The following is a 17,561-nucleotide window of genomic DNA, read 5'->3' as shown; positions in this document are numbered from 1 at the left end:
TCTTTTCGTTTAGTCTTTAAAAGCGTCCATTTGTCTGCTGTTCTTTATTGTAAATGATAAATGTTTTATTTTTTATAACATATTTCTTTTTTTAAGTTTTTTTTTTCTGTAATAAAATTGTGTAACATTAAATTTTAATCTCATAAGTCATGTTTTCTTTTTAATATGTATTTAGTCTATACATCTCATTCATTTAATACCGACAACAATGTGTTGGTTAAAAGAAAAGGGGTTTTGGGGAAATACCCAAATCGTAAAATAAAGTGCACTTGTAAAATGCACCATATGTTTTAGTTTTTTAAATGGACTACATTTTTATGAAATGTTTTTTTTTTTAATCCAAAAGATTTTAAAATGTATTACAAAACTTACAATAAATAGTAATATCCTAAAGAATAATTCGGTTTCCAAAAAAAACTAATGAAAAGACATTAAATTTAAAAAAAAACTTTAAAAATTTCTTTAAATTTTGGAATGATTTGGCATGGGGTCTAACCAGAGCACCATATAATCTGGCACTACGGGTGGCCGGTTGCCCACAGGACCTAGTTCTGACCGGTCAATTGGTTGAGATTCCTTCGGGATCCACGTAGTGGCTGTGGTTTAATACTCAAAATCGCGGGGAGAGAATGTTGGTTTAAGGCAGTGATGCCAAGTGTAGGGATTTTTCCCTTTTTGTAGGATTTTTTTTCAAAAATTTCACGTGTAGGGAAAAAGGGAAAGATTTCTTACTATTGTCAATTTGTAGGGATTTTTCAATTTCATAGTTTTTAACAACTAAAAATATACTCTTTCATGTATTAAACTTTTAAATTAAAAATGAAATCAGTTTTGAGTGTATCGTTAGTAAAAATTCCGCTTGTAATTTCTACAATATATGTACCTACATATCGCTACAAGACTGGCATAATCCAAAATTCGGCTTTCTTGAACTAAGGTCTTCAAAACATGCGACATACTAAAATCTTTCATATAGATTTATGAAATTTCAAATATGTCTATTATTTTCGATGTGAAATTGATTTTTTGTAAACGTAAAAACTAAAACCCACGTTTTTGTGAATATTAGACAACTAAAAATTTAATTTTAATTTAGATGAGAAACATATTAACCTCAACTATCTGAATCTGGATTTTTAAAACCCCTTGATTTGTTTAAAAGTTATTAAAAAAATAGTTAAATGTCATTAAATATTCATATCCATTTTTCTTGAAACGACTTTTTGGATTATGCCAATCCTGTAGGGCGATATATTCTGACTCCTTATAGATAGAGTAGTCGGGGGCTTAATGCAGTAACTCAGGATTGAAAAAATGAATTTAATGTTCTGAAAATTTATAAAAGTAAACCGCAAAAAGTAAACGCAAAAGTAAACCTTATTTAAAATAATTATTTTATGAAAATTTTTTTGTTGGAGGCACATAAAATAAATTTTTATCACAATTCGATATACTGCCATAAATCTTTCAATTGTTTTTTTTTAATCTTAACTGAAGAGTCAGGGTTGGAAGATTTGTATGATGTAAAATTGAAAGAAAAAAAAAAATTAAATTTAAATTCTAGAAATTTCATTCCTAAAAATTAAAAAAAAAAAATACATACATATATGTATATTATAAAACGGAGCTAATATTTTAGTTTTTGATGTTATTTTTGTACTTTTTTAAGATAAACTTTGAAAAAAATGGAAAAAAGTAGTGTAGGGAAAAATGTAGGGAAAATAAAAAGTGGGTGTAGGGAAAAAAGGGATTTTTTCTCATAAGCGTAGGGATTTCTGAAAAAAATCTCCTGGCATCACTGGTTTAAGGACTGATATATCCTATACCTAATGGGTTGGATAATTCTCTCTTCGAACAGGTCTGTGTACAAAGCACCATATGCTGGATTCCTAAACCCGATCGGTATTTCTTACCGGTCGTGTAGTGGGACGCCGGTAGTTACTTAGTATTCAATTGTTAGTATTCAATGGTTGCCTGTCATCCCGTAGAGCGATCTTTATGATCATGGGAATGGAACTGATGCAAAAATTGGTGAAAGATTGGGAAAGTCTCCATATATTGAAGATTAGTACTGATTTAGTATGTCTTTTTACGCTTCGGGAAAGTTCTTCGGTGCTGTTGCCATCTCAACAGGATATATTGATACATGCTACGCGACTAATTTGTCGGGACAATTATTGGAATTAATTGACTTTGGACATACCTATTTCCTTTGTTACATTGATCGGTTCATAAAAGAGGGATCCTGATCCATTTTGTTGGGTATTTCGGACTACCAAATATGTCTCTAGGTGCTGTTGCCAAAACAGTAGTGTGGTTGCGCGGGCTTAAAGAGGTTAAGGAATGCACTGGAATGGGTCATTAGATGATGGGGATTGCATTTTGAATAATGCAATCTTTCATGACATCATAAGGGTGGTCACCTTCCGGCTTACCGGAAGATTGATTTCACCTGATGTTGGGACTTGTCACCCCCTTCTATTGACTTTAGACCAGTGATTGCTTTTTCCTTGTCGGGGTTTGCATTGGGATTGATCCCATGCTGCCTGTCATTCCGCAACGGGGCTACTATGGCAAGAGATTAGATAGCTCGAGTTCTTTAACAAAGTGCTTGTACATGGACCGGATCAGCCATGTACAAAAATTGCTACCTGAGTTCTTCATTGAAGAATTCAGGGGCGCGTGGTAGACCGTCTCTAGTCTACCCAGTGGATCGAAAAGACCACCGTGAAATTAGGCCGTCAAGGCAGGCGTTCACATTAAACTCTCGACATTCGTGCCGATCCATGTAGAAGCACATCACTTCTATTTATAACCACGAAGATAGGAAGTCTTCTGTTGATTTGGCAACAGCACCTAGAGATGTAATCGGTAGACCGAAATAGAAATCCATAAGAAAAAGGATATATAGAGGTACATCACAGGGTGGCGTTTTATCGCCATTACTCTGTGTAATCACGATTAATAGCCTCCTAAGGACCTTAACCGATGAATGATTTAGAACATTATGTTATGCAAACGATGTCTTAATACTTTTATGAGGCAAGGATCCAAAGAGGGTCTGGGGTCCTAAATACAAGATTGACAAAAATGTCCGCATATACTGAAAAAATATACACGCCTGGTACCAAATTGACACCAAATTTTTCAATAAAAATTTTTCCGTTACAACAACATGTAATGTAGACTACGCAACTTTGTCAACATTGCAAAAATTCGTTGTCGCAATATAAACTTTATGCACATCCGTTGTCTAAATGTTAACAAACGTGGTAAGCTCGCTATTTACAACGCATTTTGAGCTTACCACGTTTGTTAAGTCTATATATGTATATACTTATGTATGTATATACTTGACAACGGATGTTATTGAAAAATTTGGTGTCAATTTGGTACCAGCCGTGTATATTTTTCTTACTCTGTGTAGGCATTATGTTTAATGGGGAAACTAACATTGAAATACCACATAGGGGATAGAAGGAGTCAACAAATCACATCGATGTAAAAGAATTATGGCTCAACTTGGGGTCTTTGCCCTATTATGACACACTTGCTTTAATCTGGTGGAATTCTTTGGACAAAAATTTTGAAATCCTTTTAAGATATTGTGTGACCTTTATTTTTAAAATCTGAAAGTTCAATACAACGACTTTAAAATAAAGGGGTTTAACCTCTGTTCTTCTTCTTCAAAATATCTTAAACAGCAATATTTTTTCTCGAAGAAAGAAGATCCAATAGAAGTTAAACTTGGGAATATTAAATCTTTATAGAAATAGAGAATTTTCAAACAATACCGTTTACTTATAAATATCATATTATTGTTAAAAATATTGATATTAAAATTATTTAGCATTTTTATTACAATTTGACGTCATGTCGTCTGCGTATTCAAATAATACTCAGTACTACACAAAAAAATCTAAAAATAAATTAACAATATTGTAAAATGTGCTAAAGTTGTTTTGAAAATATAACATAAAATTAATTTAATTTGCTAATAAGTATAAGTCCCCAACAAGAATTCCCCTCGAAAAGTAATTGTATAGACAAGCAGGGGGAAGGACGGACAGATCTACAGACAAAAGAAAGAAAGAACAATTGCAATAATTTGTAAAATTTGTTGGCATCTTGCGGTTGTGGTTCAATGAATTTTAATTGGATTTACATTTTGGGAGGCATATACTACTTATAAATACGTTTAAAATTACATGCAAACATACATAATCTGCATAACAAGTGATTCTCAAATATATGCTTTTTTTTAAGGTGCAGGTCTTAGGGATCTTTAGCATTCTTTTTATTAGAAATTTTCAAGAACGTATAAGAATATAATAAATAATTTTTATGCGTAAATTTTAAGCTTAAAATCAATTGATATATTCACAGTAAAATCGATCGCCTACCATTGATCGTTTTATGATTAGATCAGTTTAAGTACCTCTGGCTTTGTCGGGCATAGTACTTAACAACAGAACAGCATTGTCTAATATTTGCCAACAATTATAAAACATAAATTTTGGCTTTAACTCGTCATTAGACTAAATTTTTCTTTTCTGTTGTTTTACAGAAAAAAATTATATACAAAATTTTTATTATTTGAAGAAAACGTTGCACCGACTATTTTTTCTTTTTTTTAATTTTATGTTATTTGAGAAATTTATTGTTTTGTAGATAAGTTTTGTGTGGATTAATGAAAATGCATTTGTAAAAATGCATTTTTTGAACAACAATTTGCTGTATGATGAAGGATAATTGTGTGTATTTTTGATGTTGGCAATGGGTGCTGAATTTAACATAAATAAGATTTAAATTATAATTTATATGCATGTGTTTTTTATGTCTTAATTGCTTTATTTTTAGGTTTTATGTATTTAGTTTATTTTATTTAATATATTTTTAATCATTTCTAATTAGTGTTTTTTTATTATTTTATTGCAGAATTCGTATACAGGTGCGTATATGTTTCATAAATATAATCTACATGATAATTATGATGCCAGCGGATTGACAGGTATTTGCTATATATTAATAGGATTTGCTATTTTATGAAAGAAATCTTATTGAAAGTACTCATATTCCAAAATAAACTACTTGTTAAAAATAGTTAAGGATCATTTCTAGGAATCAGATATATATATGTTCCCAAGACTTAAAAGTTTCAAAACTAAAAAATCAATGCTTTTAATATTACGCCCGATATTTGAACTTGGAGCGGCGCGACGTTCGGCAAAAATGTAAAATAGGCGCAAATCCCAATCGGAACACATCGGTTTCAATAGTTGGGTCACTTGACATGAAATCCCTCATATACATAAAACTTTTTTAACTTTTTACCAAGCCCCAAAAGAACCATCAGAGTTTCTTCTCTTTTATCCCCCATAGTAGTCCTGTAGAATGAATATCGATTATGTTACGCTTTCGCAAAACTAGTTCCAAGTTCTAAAACTAGTTGAGGAACTATCCACCTAAATAAAATAATTCTATGACATTAAATCGTTTATACGCTTTTTTGAATATAATTAAGCCAATGATAGTTCTTCAACTGTTTCTCCAATTTGGTCCCAAATTTAACAATCTAAACAAATAAAAATCGCTGAAAAAAAAATTGGGCCCATAAGTGTTCTAAATAAGGTTTGTAAGTTGTCTAAGGCTTCTAAAAAACTAGTTCCATGAGTGACAAATTCAAACAAACATTATTGAGTAAGGAATTGGTTCCTCATAGAGTGGAGAACTGGTTCCATTCCTTAGAACTAGTATAGTCTTCAAAATGCTTTCCCACAAACAGTTCCGGAGATCAACGTCAAAATCGGGGAGTTTGCTTCTTCCCTAGTGTATGGATCGTTTCTGAATTATTCAGATAACATCGGATTTTAACAAGAATTATTCACATAACATCGGATTTTAACAAGAATTATTCACATAACATCGGATTTTAACAAGAAAAAGTCTTAAAGTGTCAAATCGCATTAGCGATGCGGCAATTTGTCCCGACCAACACGACTAACGCCATCGACTACGATTTCAGGGTGTGCCATTTAAGTTAATATCTTCCCATCGGCCCATAAAAAGTCCGCAATTATGTCTCTAAAGCGCAGGTTCAAGTTTATATCTTCCATTTAGGCCCATAAAAAGTCCGTAACCATGACTCTGCAGCGCACGTTTTCATTACTTATACACTTTTGGTCACAGTAGCCACAATATTTACCGATGAGGTACTTGCCCTACGACGACGAATACTTTAAAAGTATTCGTACCAATTTGTTTGAAAAACTTCTTTTCTAAAAGCACATTTTGGGCAACACTATATTCCTTTTGGAAACAGTATTTGTCAAGGATGTTCCATATAAAGTGAATTATTTTAGTCCGCGGAGGTATGACAATCAATCTGTGTGAAAATAGCATTTGGACCAAACTTTATTAACATAATCACAACATTAAAAAGGGAAAATAAGAACATCTGTTTAAATAATATTTCCATTAAAGAATGAACCTTTTAGTCACTATTTTCCCGGATTTTGTTATGTCAACACAATAAATAGTTCCAGAATGTACACGCATCTGTTAAGAAATTTCGATTAAATACATTGGAGATGCGATTTCAGTAGACATCCAGAAATTTAATTCTTATAATCTAATCTCCTAGATTTACTCCTGGATAAGAGTATTGTGGAGTTTAAGAAACCAAGTTTATCTAAGCCAGTCTCTGTTTTCAGCATTGACAAATCGATACCTCGAAACTTAAACATTCTAAGACGTTATAAGCTCTCAAAGTTTAACGGGCTCTAATTTAAACTGCGTTGATTCTATATTCTTATATTCTTAAGAATTCCATGGACGCATCACTTTTATAATTTTACATTATCTTAAAAATATTTTAAATATTATTAACCATAAAATTCATTCCAAATTCATTTCCAATATAAAAGCTAATCTTTAAAACCCAACAATTTCCTTTTGCCACCTCTTTGCAGATTCCTATGATTCGTCATCATCACCGCATGGTTCCAGTTTAGATTGTCTCAATTTGATTGTACAAAATATCAACATATGTACAACATCCTCGACGACACTACTAAACGGCAATTGTAGCAACAGCAGTAACATCAATAACACACAGAATCCGGCATTAAAGCATCATAGTGCAACAAATAATGCACATGGAATAACGGCAGTCGGAACGATAACATCGACTTCATCATCAACATCATCCTCATCAGCGAAAACAACACCAGCATCGATATCATCAGCAGCATCAGTCAGTACAACTCATACATCATTGAATGCAACATTTAAGCAAAAATGTAGAACATGAAATTTTAAAATGTGTGTGGCAAATAGGCAGGAATTTTGTTTTTCGAGGGGATTACATATTGTAATTTTTTTTAGCAAAAAAGATTTACAAAATTTAACAGTTTCTACCAAAAATTGAGTAAATCTTAAATTAATAAATAATATGTAAACTAAATTTTGTTAGTAACTGTAGCTGCAGTTAATGATTGTAAGATAAATTATTGAGGAAGAGAAACATTAGGAAGCAAAAAAAAAATTAAATTAATTTAAAACGGATACATGATATACCAAAGATTTAATAGTACTATATAATTTTATTATTTCTTTATTCATATACAAAAATTATTGTACTTTAATTTATAAACTTAGGTTAAGAAAACGAGTAGTTAATATAGTTTTAAATAATAAAATAATTATAAAAATACTTTTCTTGAAATTTTAATCTACTTCCAATTTACGAAAAGAACCACTTAAACCGGTAAGTTCAGAAACCTCAGCACTGGCCATAATACCCGATCTTAACTTTTCGTTAGTGCCGTAGTTGTCGTCATCGGCAAAGTAGTCCTTGTATTTAAGCATAACATTTTCCCAATGTTTTAATGCTTCCGGTTGATAACCATTGTGGCCGCCATATTCGACTGTCATGGAGTCCCGTGGCAAATGGTCATATAAATCCTCAGCTTTTTTATGCACCACAAACTAAATACATAAAAAGACATTTTGTTAAAATTGGGATAAATTTTTCAGGAACTATATGGGCGAGATATATTTTTCATATCAAAACGTTCATAATTAATACATTATCCCAAAAGTATAGATTGTCAGAAGTCCATAAATATATCGCACATTTACTACAAGACTGGCATAACACATAAATTATCGGATCATACCTCCTCCCACCATTAAGACAATTAATTTCCGATGGTGGATAATGTGGCAATCTTATCTTGAAAGATCATGCAGAAGAGGAACGTCATTTCGGACAAATCTAATGTCGAATAAAGTAGAATACAAAGAAAGTGTTTGACCTTCTCCTATCCGTCATCATTGTTACAACTTATACAGAAGTCATTATAGTCTCCTAGCATGCGCATATATTTAAAAATGGCCTATAAACACAGCAGCCAATATCCGCCGCTGCATTCTTGAAAGCCCCATCAATTTTGACAACATATAGTTGTCGTAGAAATGTCAGACCCGCCTTCGAACAGATGGATGACCATCTGATCTGTAGCCTAAAATGTTCCTGTTGTTTGCGAGTTTCACAGCGTTATTGCGATTAATACATATCTTTATCATCGATGGAAGAACCGGCAAAACCCAGGAAAACCCAGAGTGTCCAGACAACCAGAGCAACCCCTGATTCGAATTTTGCATAATCTCGTTAAGAGACATTAATGAACCAATGCGGATGTTAAGTAGTCACCAGAGAGAGATTTAATTGTAGGTTTGCTGTCAGTCCAAATTCGGATATTTCCCCCATATATCCTATAGTATCTCATCCAATATATCGTACTTTCTATGGCTAAAATCTAAGCCAGGTTAACGAAGCATTGATTATGTAGCTTGAAACATAATTCCCGTCATTCTCAATAGATAGATCAAAAAACTAGAATTTTGAGTTATGACAGTATTGTAATAAATAAGCGATATGACACTTTTAAGTGTATGTTTGGTCTCCAATAATAAAGAAACCAAACATTTCGATACCAACCTTTACGGGCATTTTGGCGGGTAAGAACGTAGTGACAAAATTAAATATGGCCTGACCCTCCTTACGCATATTTATTAAATGTATTTCCGTAAATCTTATGGGCAAACAATGCTCTACTAATGTCCAGGTTTTCTTCAATAAATATGGATCATACTGTAACATCTGTTCCATCGTAACATCTCTGGCATCTATAACATATGCCACCCCAGCAACACTAGTATTTGGATCTTCGTTAGCCAATATTTCAAGTAGCATAAAAAGTAATTTGAATGCATCTCTGGGATTACTTTTTTTCGGATCATATTTACTGTACTGGGAAATGATAATGCGTGGTCCATTGGGACTTAAAGGTTTTATGGGTATAGTATGGATGCTGGAAATGTTAAGAGATTAGTTTTATCGTAATGAATATTTATTTGTCTGAAGGTAAGAAGTGATTTTGGTAGTAGTCATGTTGGGGAATTAGAAATATTTAACGAGTATTTAGGTTAGATTTAAAAGACACCAGATCCAAAAATATATACCCAGAGCGCTAACTGATAACCTGTTATGCTCATTGTTTGAAGCAAAAACCTTATATAGGGTTTTATGAAAGAAATAGTCTAATGTTTATAAATACAGTTTAGGTGGATATTGCTACTGTATTTCATTAGGATTTTCTAATCAGCGTATAATAGTGGCTATATCCAGATATTGAATTAACGATTCTCCCAAAATATTTGGATAAAATTTTGACAAAAGTCTCGAATAAATTTTCACTGTTTTCTCCGCATGCTCTACATTCCTGGACTCCTCTTGTTTGGATCACAGCATTGTATGTTAGTGATCCTACCCACTATTATCATGGGCTTTTTTGGGTTATGTTTTAAATTCAGCGCTACAACGAATGGTTTTGCATTCGTCAGTTTCAAAATCTGAATCCGTTCGTCCAATTTTGTATACTTGGGCCAGTAAACCTGTGTATCTTCTAAGAATACTTATCATCATTTTGAGGAGACTTATCGTTATCCTCTCGCTTGTGTTACCCCATAAGATACTGGCAGGATATTCTTAGGTTCAACCTCATCAGCTGATATCGTCCTAATTACCTTAGGACTGTAGGAAATATGTTAACCTTTGTAGGGGATATATTCAATCGACTCCATTTTCCAAATTCCGTAATAGCATGTAATTCTATGTGGGATCTAGTGAGGATAGGTTGACGGTAGTATATCTCGGTTTCCGGACTTTCAGTATAGATCCCCGTTTTGTCTAATTCCCACAGGATGACAATTTAAGTTTCCATTATGTGATCGCGCCCTTATATACAAAACCATGTCGAATGTGATCACTTCACATTGATAACATGTCTTGTTGTTGTTGTAACAGCAAAACCTATGTGGTAGTCTAGTTAGTAGATTCAGCATCGATGTCCAAGCCCAAAAATTTCAACACGATGTTTCTATAAATCTATTGGGCAAAATGAAATACTATTGGCAAAGCAGTTGATTATGTGGTGGGTACCATGGAGACTCTGACAACAAGCTGGATATTTGCTGGCATTAAAACTGTTGATCCATCCTGATCTTAGTTGTACTAGAACTAATTTTGTTTTACGCGGCAGGTTTTTTTGAAGGCGTCTCTATGATAGTCGTTCTAAATTGCGGCATACGAGGACTGATCTATCGAATTCTAGACACAACTACGCATGGTCCCGGATAGATATAGTTCGGATGACTCCTCAGGTGACATCCCAGGAAGAACTGTTTAGTCAACATGATATTGCATGCCTTGACGGACAGGACCTTCATTTCCATGTGTAGTTAGGTGATGTTCTGAGCTAATTTGTAAGAAGCCTGTTGTAGTCCTTAGGGCAGCATTTTGGCAGATTTGAATGTCTTATAACAGGGTTTTGCTAAGTGAGCACACACAAGAGTAGCATAATTTACAACTGATATACCAATCGTTTTATATGTAGCTAATAAGATTTTTTATCCATTCCCCAAGTGCTTCATTAATGTGTTCGAAGCAATTTACCTCAAATATTCTGTTAACATTAAGCTCTCAATTGCTTTTAAAGATCCTAAATCCACAGGACTCGTACAACTTAATATCACAAAGACTTTATGCAATGTAATATCGTTCATAAAACCGAACCTTTTATCATCTGAACCATTCATGATATCGTAAATACACTATAATTTCACATGCAACTACCAAAATCCAATACCTTTCACACAACTCTTCACATTCATAGTTAACTTACCCCTGACGATATAAATCCATCAATGACTCATCGATATTACGATTTGATAAAACTTCTGGGAAGACATTTTTAAGCGAGTAAAAGCCATCAATACGTTTTTTCGTATCCTCCAAACTGTAACGACTGCAGCGCAAAAACGATAAAAGTAATTCATCATTTGTGCGCGATTTTAAATGTGGTGTTTTCTTAAGCCAGGCCTTTAGAGAAGCCAATGATGATTCGCGTAATTCCAATGTTTCATTGCAATTTTCTTTTGCAACATTTTCCAATTCTGGCGTTAGAATATACATTTGTTCTTTTTTTCACTTAATATAAATTTCCTTAACGTTACACTTACGCAGTTCAAGTTAAACTGATTTTGTTGATTCGATGAAAATTCAAAAGTATGCAATTTTTTTATATTCGAATTTTATTTGTGTTTGTAAACCCAAACCCAAAAATGTAGTTAGATAGATGATAATAGCAAATTATAAGCATAATAAATATTTTACGATAGTTGGTCGTCGTCGTCGTGCGATATCTTATCAAAGGTACATACGATATGTACGAATCTGATAAATTATGAATAGAAAACCCAAAGGCATATCTGGAATATTGATGGAATAGTGGCGAATACCTACCTGTTTGTGATATAAGTAAGGTGTTTTTGTAACATATGTTAAATAATTTACAATAGACAATACATTTGCAAAAGATAAAACAACTGCAGAAGCTACAAGTCAAGTGTGGGAGAAGGGGGTAATTTTTATAAGTTGAACTATCATTTAATTGATCGATTAGTTGATTAGCGTGTGGTCTAGTTTTTATTGTATTTTCTTATATATGCAATAATTTATTAAAAAAAAGTTTATAATTACTATAAAATTTTTGTTTTTATATTCTTAGATATTGTGAATCATATTTTATTGAAGGGACATATGAACTTAATGATACTTTTGGGAATTTGAGTTATTATTTTTTTAATGACTCATAATTTTATAAGATTTTTCAACATTTTAAGGAGGTTTTCAAATTATAAAGTGAAAACCTTTAGACTACTCCGCCCACACGTGTTAAGAATACTCCCTAAAAGACTAGGACTGATCCAAAACTAATCCAAATATATTGAAAAAACAAACTCCATTAAACATTGTGATGTCTTATATAACCACTACGCAATCCATTACATCAGATTAATCCCAAAACTACTGCATAGCAGTACATTATCCGCTACATGATCCTATGTGATTGAGGCAACGGTCCATGTTGTTTTCAAATAAATACACATTAGACTTCTTAACGGATCATGTACGCCAAGAGTGTGTAAAGAGGAGTAGTTTGAGGTTGCCCTGGATGGACTTTTGGACAAATTAAAGAAGGATTGGCTAAGCAGTTGAATATGTGGTGAATATCATGCGAATCCTGACCAAACAAGCTGGTAATTCGTGGGGACGTCATGGCCTATGTCAATGGGTATTAAGCCTGTTGCTCCATCCCGATCAGGATTTCTTCTGTATCTGCTATGGGCGGTGGATGACATCCAAGTACGAATTTATACGGTGTCCTGCGGCCGCGGAATTGATGGCTTCTCTATGAATGTCGTTCAGAGCAGTCGTATACGAGGACTAATCTTTCGGATCCTATATCTACGTATATTCTTCTCGTTTATACGAAGATGGAAGATCAAGGTTGGGACAACTCCTTCGGTATAATCTAGGCACATATAGAGGGACCAAGTTAATGTGGCACTCTTCCAATCAGAAAAGCACATGGTAACATAAAACCCGAAATAGGTGGAATACATCGAGGTTGCTGGTAGTAATATTTGGACACTGGGTACTAGGTACCCGAAATAGGTGGAATACATCGAGGTTGCTAGTAGTAATAATTGGACACTGGGTACTAGGCAGACAAGCAGGTCAACTTTGGCTCCCTCTTCATGGAACAGCGTTGCATTTGCAAAGACAGAGAATTCCCTGCTCTAACCGCAAAAAGAAACAGATTTCTAGGCAATTATTTCGTATAGTGAGTTATATGGATCTAAACATAACCTACTAAGATTTCTCGCTGCTATAGACTATACAATACTATGTCTGATGAGTGGTGTGGTCTTGTTAAAATGGAGTCCTATCGACCCTACCAATCACCGGTGACATCCAAAGACGAACTGTTTTACTGTGTGTACCTTGACTGGGAGTACCTTTGTTTCCGCGAGAAAGGCATATTCTGAGGAAATTTGTAATCAGCCCGTTACAGTCATTACGGTACCATTTTGCCATAACTGAGCGAAGGTACCCACACTGGGACAGAATCATTAACTACTGCGCCATCAGCGGTTTTATATGTAGCTTACAAGGTTTCTTTATCCTTACCTCAAGTGCTGCTGGCTAACGCGTTGAGGACCTTATCGAAATGTTTGCTTGATTGCAGTGGCATGAGCAGAGGAAATACCCCCAGAGAGTTTTGGTCGAAATTTGCACCCCATCGTTCACGACGCCAACAGTTACATTTACTTACAGGTGATAAAGAGTCTTGCTGATATTTGCAGGTTACGCGCAGTGAAGAACTAATGCAGTTCGTCGAGATAATAATTAGCAGTGTCCCTTGTCTCTTATAAGGAAATGGACTACACACCGATCAGGGATTTAATACTTATTATCATGATTATTAGTATAGATTCTGATTTCCCTATTAGATATTACCTTAGTCAGTCCGTGAAATTATGTCCAACGTTTATAAACGTTTTTTATACATGTGTAAGCATACATGCGTGTGAAATTAAGAGTGCAAAAAAGCTCTTTATAAAGCTCTTTGCCGATCAGGGATTTAAAGTATGTATATTTCTCTTTAGCAAGCTAAGCTTATATCAATTTACTAACTGAAGGCTGCTGCCCGTATTTCCGGCCCTTAGTTTGGCCTATACTTCTCTAATAGTGTTCATCTTTATTTATTTAGATTGCTCCGTTATTTATATAGGTATACATAAGTAAGTAGATCATCAAACTTAAGATTTATAATTAAAATTTTGATATAATTAATAATTGAACTCCTCATATGAAGAGTAATTAAGTTTTTCTGTTATTGATTTAATAATTTAGGTATAGACACACACAAAGGTAAAACAACTACAATTTTCATTTTCAATTACGGATAAAAAAAGTAATTTTCCCAAATCAGGAAATAAAAAAAACACAAAATTCTAACATACATAGCTTATCAGTATCAATTATCCATAACGAATAGATAATTATGAATGCATTAGCATAAACAATTAATAAAACACTTATAATATGTACTATTTATTTAGTGTCATCAAATTACAAAACTGTGTAATTAGGAATAAATCACAAACAGTTTATTAAATAACGTTGATTGAAACAGTTTGCCAACGCAGTTTGAATTACCCGAAAGAAAAATGCGACCACTCTCACCCACATTGGCGGAAATAGCACGCAGGGATTTGAATGAGATACCAGAAAGGATAGAACAGGATTTAATTATTTTAAGGGAATGGATAAGACAGCAAAGACATTTAAGGGCTCGAACTAGTGATGAATTTTTAATAGCATTTTTGCGTCGTTGCAAATATAGTTTGGAGGCAACCAAGAGAAGAATTGATGCCTTCTTCTCTTACTACAATGTATTTCCCGAAGTATTAAGGAATCGTTGTGTTAATAGCAGAATATTCGATATTAATAGATTGGGGTAAGTTTGTAAACGAAACTCTTAGTGATATGTATGTTTAAAAAAAACGTTATCAATTCTATTTGACAGAGTCCATTACTATCCGGAATTTCCCAAGTGCAATAACAATGCTGCGATTTTAATAGCTCGTTTTGGTCAATTCGATCCCAAACGTTATAATGTTAAGGAAATTTTTCAATTTATTATGATGGCCATGGAAATGATATCATTGGAAAATGATCATGCCACTGTTGCGGGTGTTTGTCAAATTATAGATCTTAAGAATATATCTTTTGAGCGTATCAAAAACTTTGATCGCTGTTTGTTTCAAAAATACTGGTGGTGGGTCCAGGAATGTTGTCCGCTGCGTATTAAAGAGGTTTATGTGGTTAATGCCGATAAGGATATACAGCGCAAAATTAATTTTATTAAGACATTTGTAAAGAATCAAATGCAATATCCGGTAAGTGGAGGAAACGAAAGATTTTAACTTTCTAAGGATGAAATATGTTAATTTTAAAAGTGTTAAAGTAACGTACAAAAGGCAGCAAGGGAGCTGTTACAAAACTGACTAGTTCTTTCAACATTTTGTCATATTTTGATAGGTCTAGTCATAGCATTACTTCGTTCAAATCGAATGACATAAATTTCCCATACAGAAATTACCTGTTATTAAAAAGTGTATATTCTATATTTGGTTTTTGATAAAAAAAATTTGAATAATAACATAAAAAAATAACAGGCCAATGCCAAACAATTGGAAAAGTGATCGATTCGGTAACAGACAATTGTAGACTTATCTGCAAATTGATCGTGTCTAGAGCATTTTTTTGTGCTCTCCGAATGATACTATTTATTTTGTTCAAAATTCTCCCTATAGTTTGAAAAGAACAAGTCAAAGACGCTTGAGGTTATACAAACATCGTATAGATAATCATTTCAAAACCCTTATCTATACAATTTAAAATATGCATCGATTATTTAATCGATTTAATTTATTATAAACAGACACTTATTTTACTTTTAAAGTAGTTACAAGTACTCGTAACTAAAAATAATCACATGAGAATTTTTATAATTTTATTACTTGAAATTTAAGTTGATCACATGTGTATTAATATTAAGTATCCTCTCCATTTTGTTATCGTCTCTTTTTTTAACAAATTATTTTCTTATTAGGTATTTGTCATAAAAACATTTGAAGATCTTTACGAGTATATACCAAAATGTAATTTACCAGAAGAATATGGTGGTTCTAATGGTCATATTGCTGAATGTATTGCCTACATGGAAGATCTATTACAAAGTTATCGCAATTATTTCAATGAAGATGCTTTATATGGTTGTTCGGAGGAACTTAGAGCTGGTGAGGTGGTGACATATGAAGCTGAATTTGGTTTAAATGGTACATTTCGTAAATTGTCAATAGATTAATAAAATATTTAAAAAAATTATAAAAAAAAAGTGGAGATTTTATTTAAACATCCTATTCTTGTAGGTAATCTAAATACCCGAAGTTTGCTAGAACTTCGGAAGACATGTTATCTCTTGTAACCTTTCTCTTCTAATTTATCTGCTTTTACACTTACAACTAAGTCTGGTCATAATTCAGATCTATGTTGAAAGCAGTGAGACCGATAACTGTTTATATAACAGCTTTAGACTAAATGCTGAATGTAGCATACATCGGGAACAATTCATCAAAGTACGAACAAATGAAGGCACTTTGGATAAAAACACCTTGAAGAAACTTATGAATCTGGGACTGTCTTAAACATATTCTTAATAAAATAAGGTTATGAAGTTCTAGATGGTGTAAACTTCGCCATCTACTTGGTCTTGGTCAATCTGTGCTCCTCCTTAAACCCTAGCCTCGAAGTTAGGTTATGTTTTTGCCTCTAGTAAAACATAAATGATTGAAACCATTAAAAATTCAACTTAAATCTAAGTGTTCAAAGTTTCCGGCTTCCTCTATATGAAGATAAAGATCGATCGAGGATTTCGTTTGAACCAACGCTATTAAATTCAAAACATATAAAAAGTAGAACTTGCGATCTAATCTGTACTTCTTGACGTAATTGTTAGAGTTTCAATAGTCTTGATAAATACTCCAACGTTGATAATCTTCGCGCTTTGAATGAATCGGAACTTAATTGGTCTAGGGCTAATGAACGAAAATCTGTGCTTATAAGTTGTGCTTTGGAAACCTTGGAGCGCTAGATTTTTACGGAAATAAGAAGGATTAGAGCTAGAGAATCAGATTTCGTTCTTTCGGAAACTGAAATTGCTAGAGTTATATGAACACGCTGATCGACTTTACATTTAAGATAATAGGGCCAAAGATCCTAGAGATAAATAAATTGGTCTAGGGCTAATGAACGAAAATCTGTGTTTATAAGTTGTGGTGTGGAAACCTTGGAGCGCTAGATTTTTACGGAAATAAGAAGGATTAGAGCTAGAGAAGCCGATTCCGTTCTTTCGGAAACTGAAATCGCTAGAGTTATATGAACACGCTGATCGACTTTACATTTAAGATGATAGGGCCGAAGGTCCTAGAGATAAATAAACACAGAACTTGATAGATCAACTAACGAAAGAGAAATTTGAAGCAAATATAAGTGTAAGATCTCTAATTTTCGGTATTACTTG

General features: G+C 33.2%; 3 protein-coding genes across 3 annotated transcripts; 2 read left to right on the top strand and 1 right to left on the bottom strand.

Annotated features, from left to right (window-relative positions):
* Positions 1 to 4,929: 4,929 nt before the first annotated feature.
* Positions 4,930 to 7,515, top strand: LOC119615033 (cell wall integrity and stress response component 1-like). Its single transcript, XM_037971114.1, has 2 exons — positions 4,930 to 5,011; positions 6,972 to 7,515. The coding sequence occupies exons 1-2, from the start codon at positions 4,960 to 4,962 to the stop codon at positions 7,310 to 7,312; spliced, it is 393 nt and encodes a 130-aa protein (XP_037827042.1). The 5' UTR covers positions 4,930 to 4,959; the 3' UTR covers positions 7,313 to 7,515.
* A 36-nt stretch (positions 7,516 to 7,551) lies between these two features.
* On the bottom strand, positions 7,552 to 11,604 carry LOC119615032 (alpha-tocopherol transfer protein). The gene is made up of 3 exons (XM_037971113.1): positions 11,250 to 11,604; positions 9,005 to 9,377; positions 7,552 to 7,989 (listed from the first exon to the last, which is right to left on the bottom strand). The coding sequence occupies exons 1-3, from the start codon at positions 11,537 to 11,539 to the stop codon at positions 7,729 to 7,731; spliced, it is 924 nt and encodes a 307-aa protein (XP_037827041.1). The 5' UTR covers positions 11,540 to 11,604; the 3' UTR covers positions 7,552 to 7,728.
* A 3,039-nt stretch (positions 11,605 to 14,643) lies between these two features.
* On the top strand, positions 14,644 to 16,346 carry LOC119615030 (alpha-tocopherol transfer protein-like). The gene is made up of 3 exons (XM_037971112.1): positions 14,644 to 14,933; positions 15,003 to 15,375; positions 16,092 to 16,346. The coding sequence occupies exons 1-3, from the start codon at positions 14,644 to 14,646 to the stop codon at positions 16,344 to 16,346; spliced, it is 918 nt and encodes a 305-aa protein (XP_037827040.1).
* The last annotated feature ends 1,215 nt before the right edge of the window (positions 16,347 to 17,561 follow it).

The sequence above is a fragment of the Lucilia sericata genome, unplaced genomic scaffold, assembly GCF_015586225.1.
Source record: "Lucilia sericata isolate MDLA Ls3-8-SP2 unplaced genomic scaffold, ASM1558622v1 Contig003903F_arrow, whole genome shotgun sequence".
NCBI lineage: Eukaryota > Metazoa > Arthropoda > Insecta > Diptera > Calliphoridae > Lucilia > Lucilia sericata.
This window is presented reverse-complemented; position numbering and strand designations above follow the sequence as displayed.

Coding starts and splice junctions, on each gene's coding strand:
- LOC119615030 (XM_037971112.1), top strand. CDS start 14,644: ATGCGACCACTCTCACCCACATTGGCGGAAATAGCACGCAGGGATTTG. Junction 14,934..15,002: donor TTCGATATTAATAGATTGGG/GTAAGTTTGTAA, acceptor TCTATTTGACAG/AGTCCATTACTATCCGGAAT. Junction 15,376..16,091: donor AGAATCAAATGCAATATCCG/GTAAGTGGAGGA, acceptor TTTTCTTATTAG/GTATTTGTCATAAAAACATT.
- LOC119615033 (XM_037971114.1), top strand. CDS start 4,960: ATGTTTCATAAATATAATCTACATGATAATTATGATGCCAGCGGATTG. Junction 5,012..6,971: donor TGATGCCAGCGGATTGACAG/GTATTTGCTATA, acceptor ACCTCTTTGCAG/ATTCCTATGATTCGTCATCA.
- LOC119615032 (XM_037971113.1), bottom strand. CDS start 11,539: ATGTATATTCTAACGCCAGAATTGGAAAATGTTGCAAAAGAAAATTGC. Junction 9,378..11,249: donor ATGGATTTATATCGTCAGGG/GTAAGTTAACTA, acceptor TAACATTTCCAG/CATCCATACTATACCCATAA. Junction 7,990..9,004: donor CCGCCAAAATGCCCGTAAAG/GTTGGTATCGAA, acceptor TTATGTATTTAG/TTTGTGGTGCATAAAAAAGC.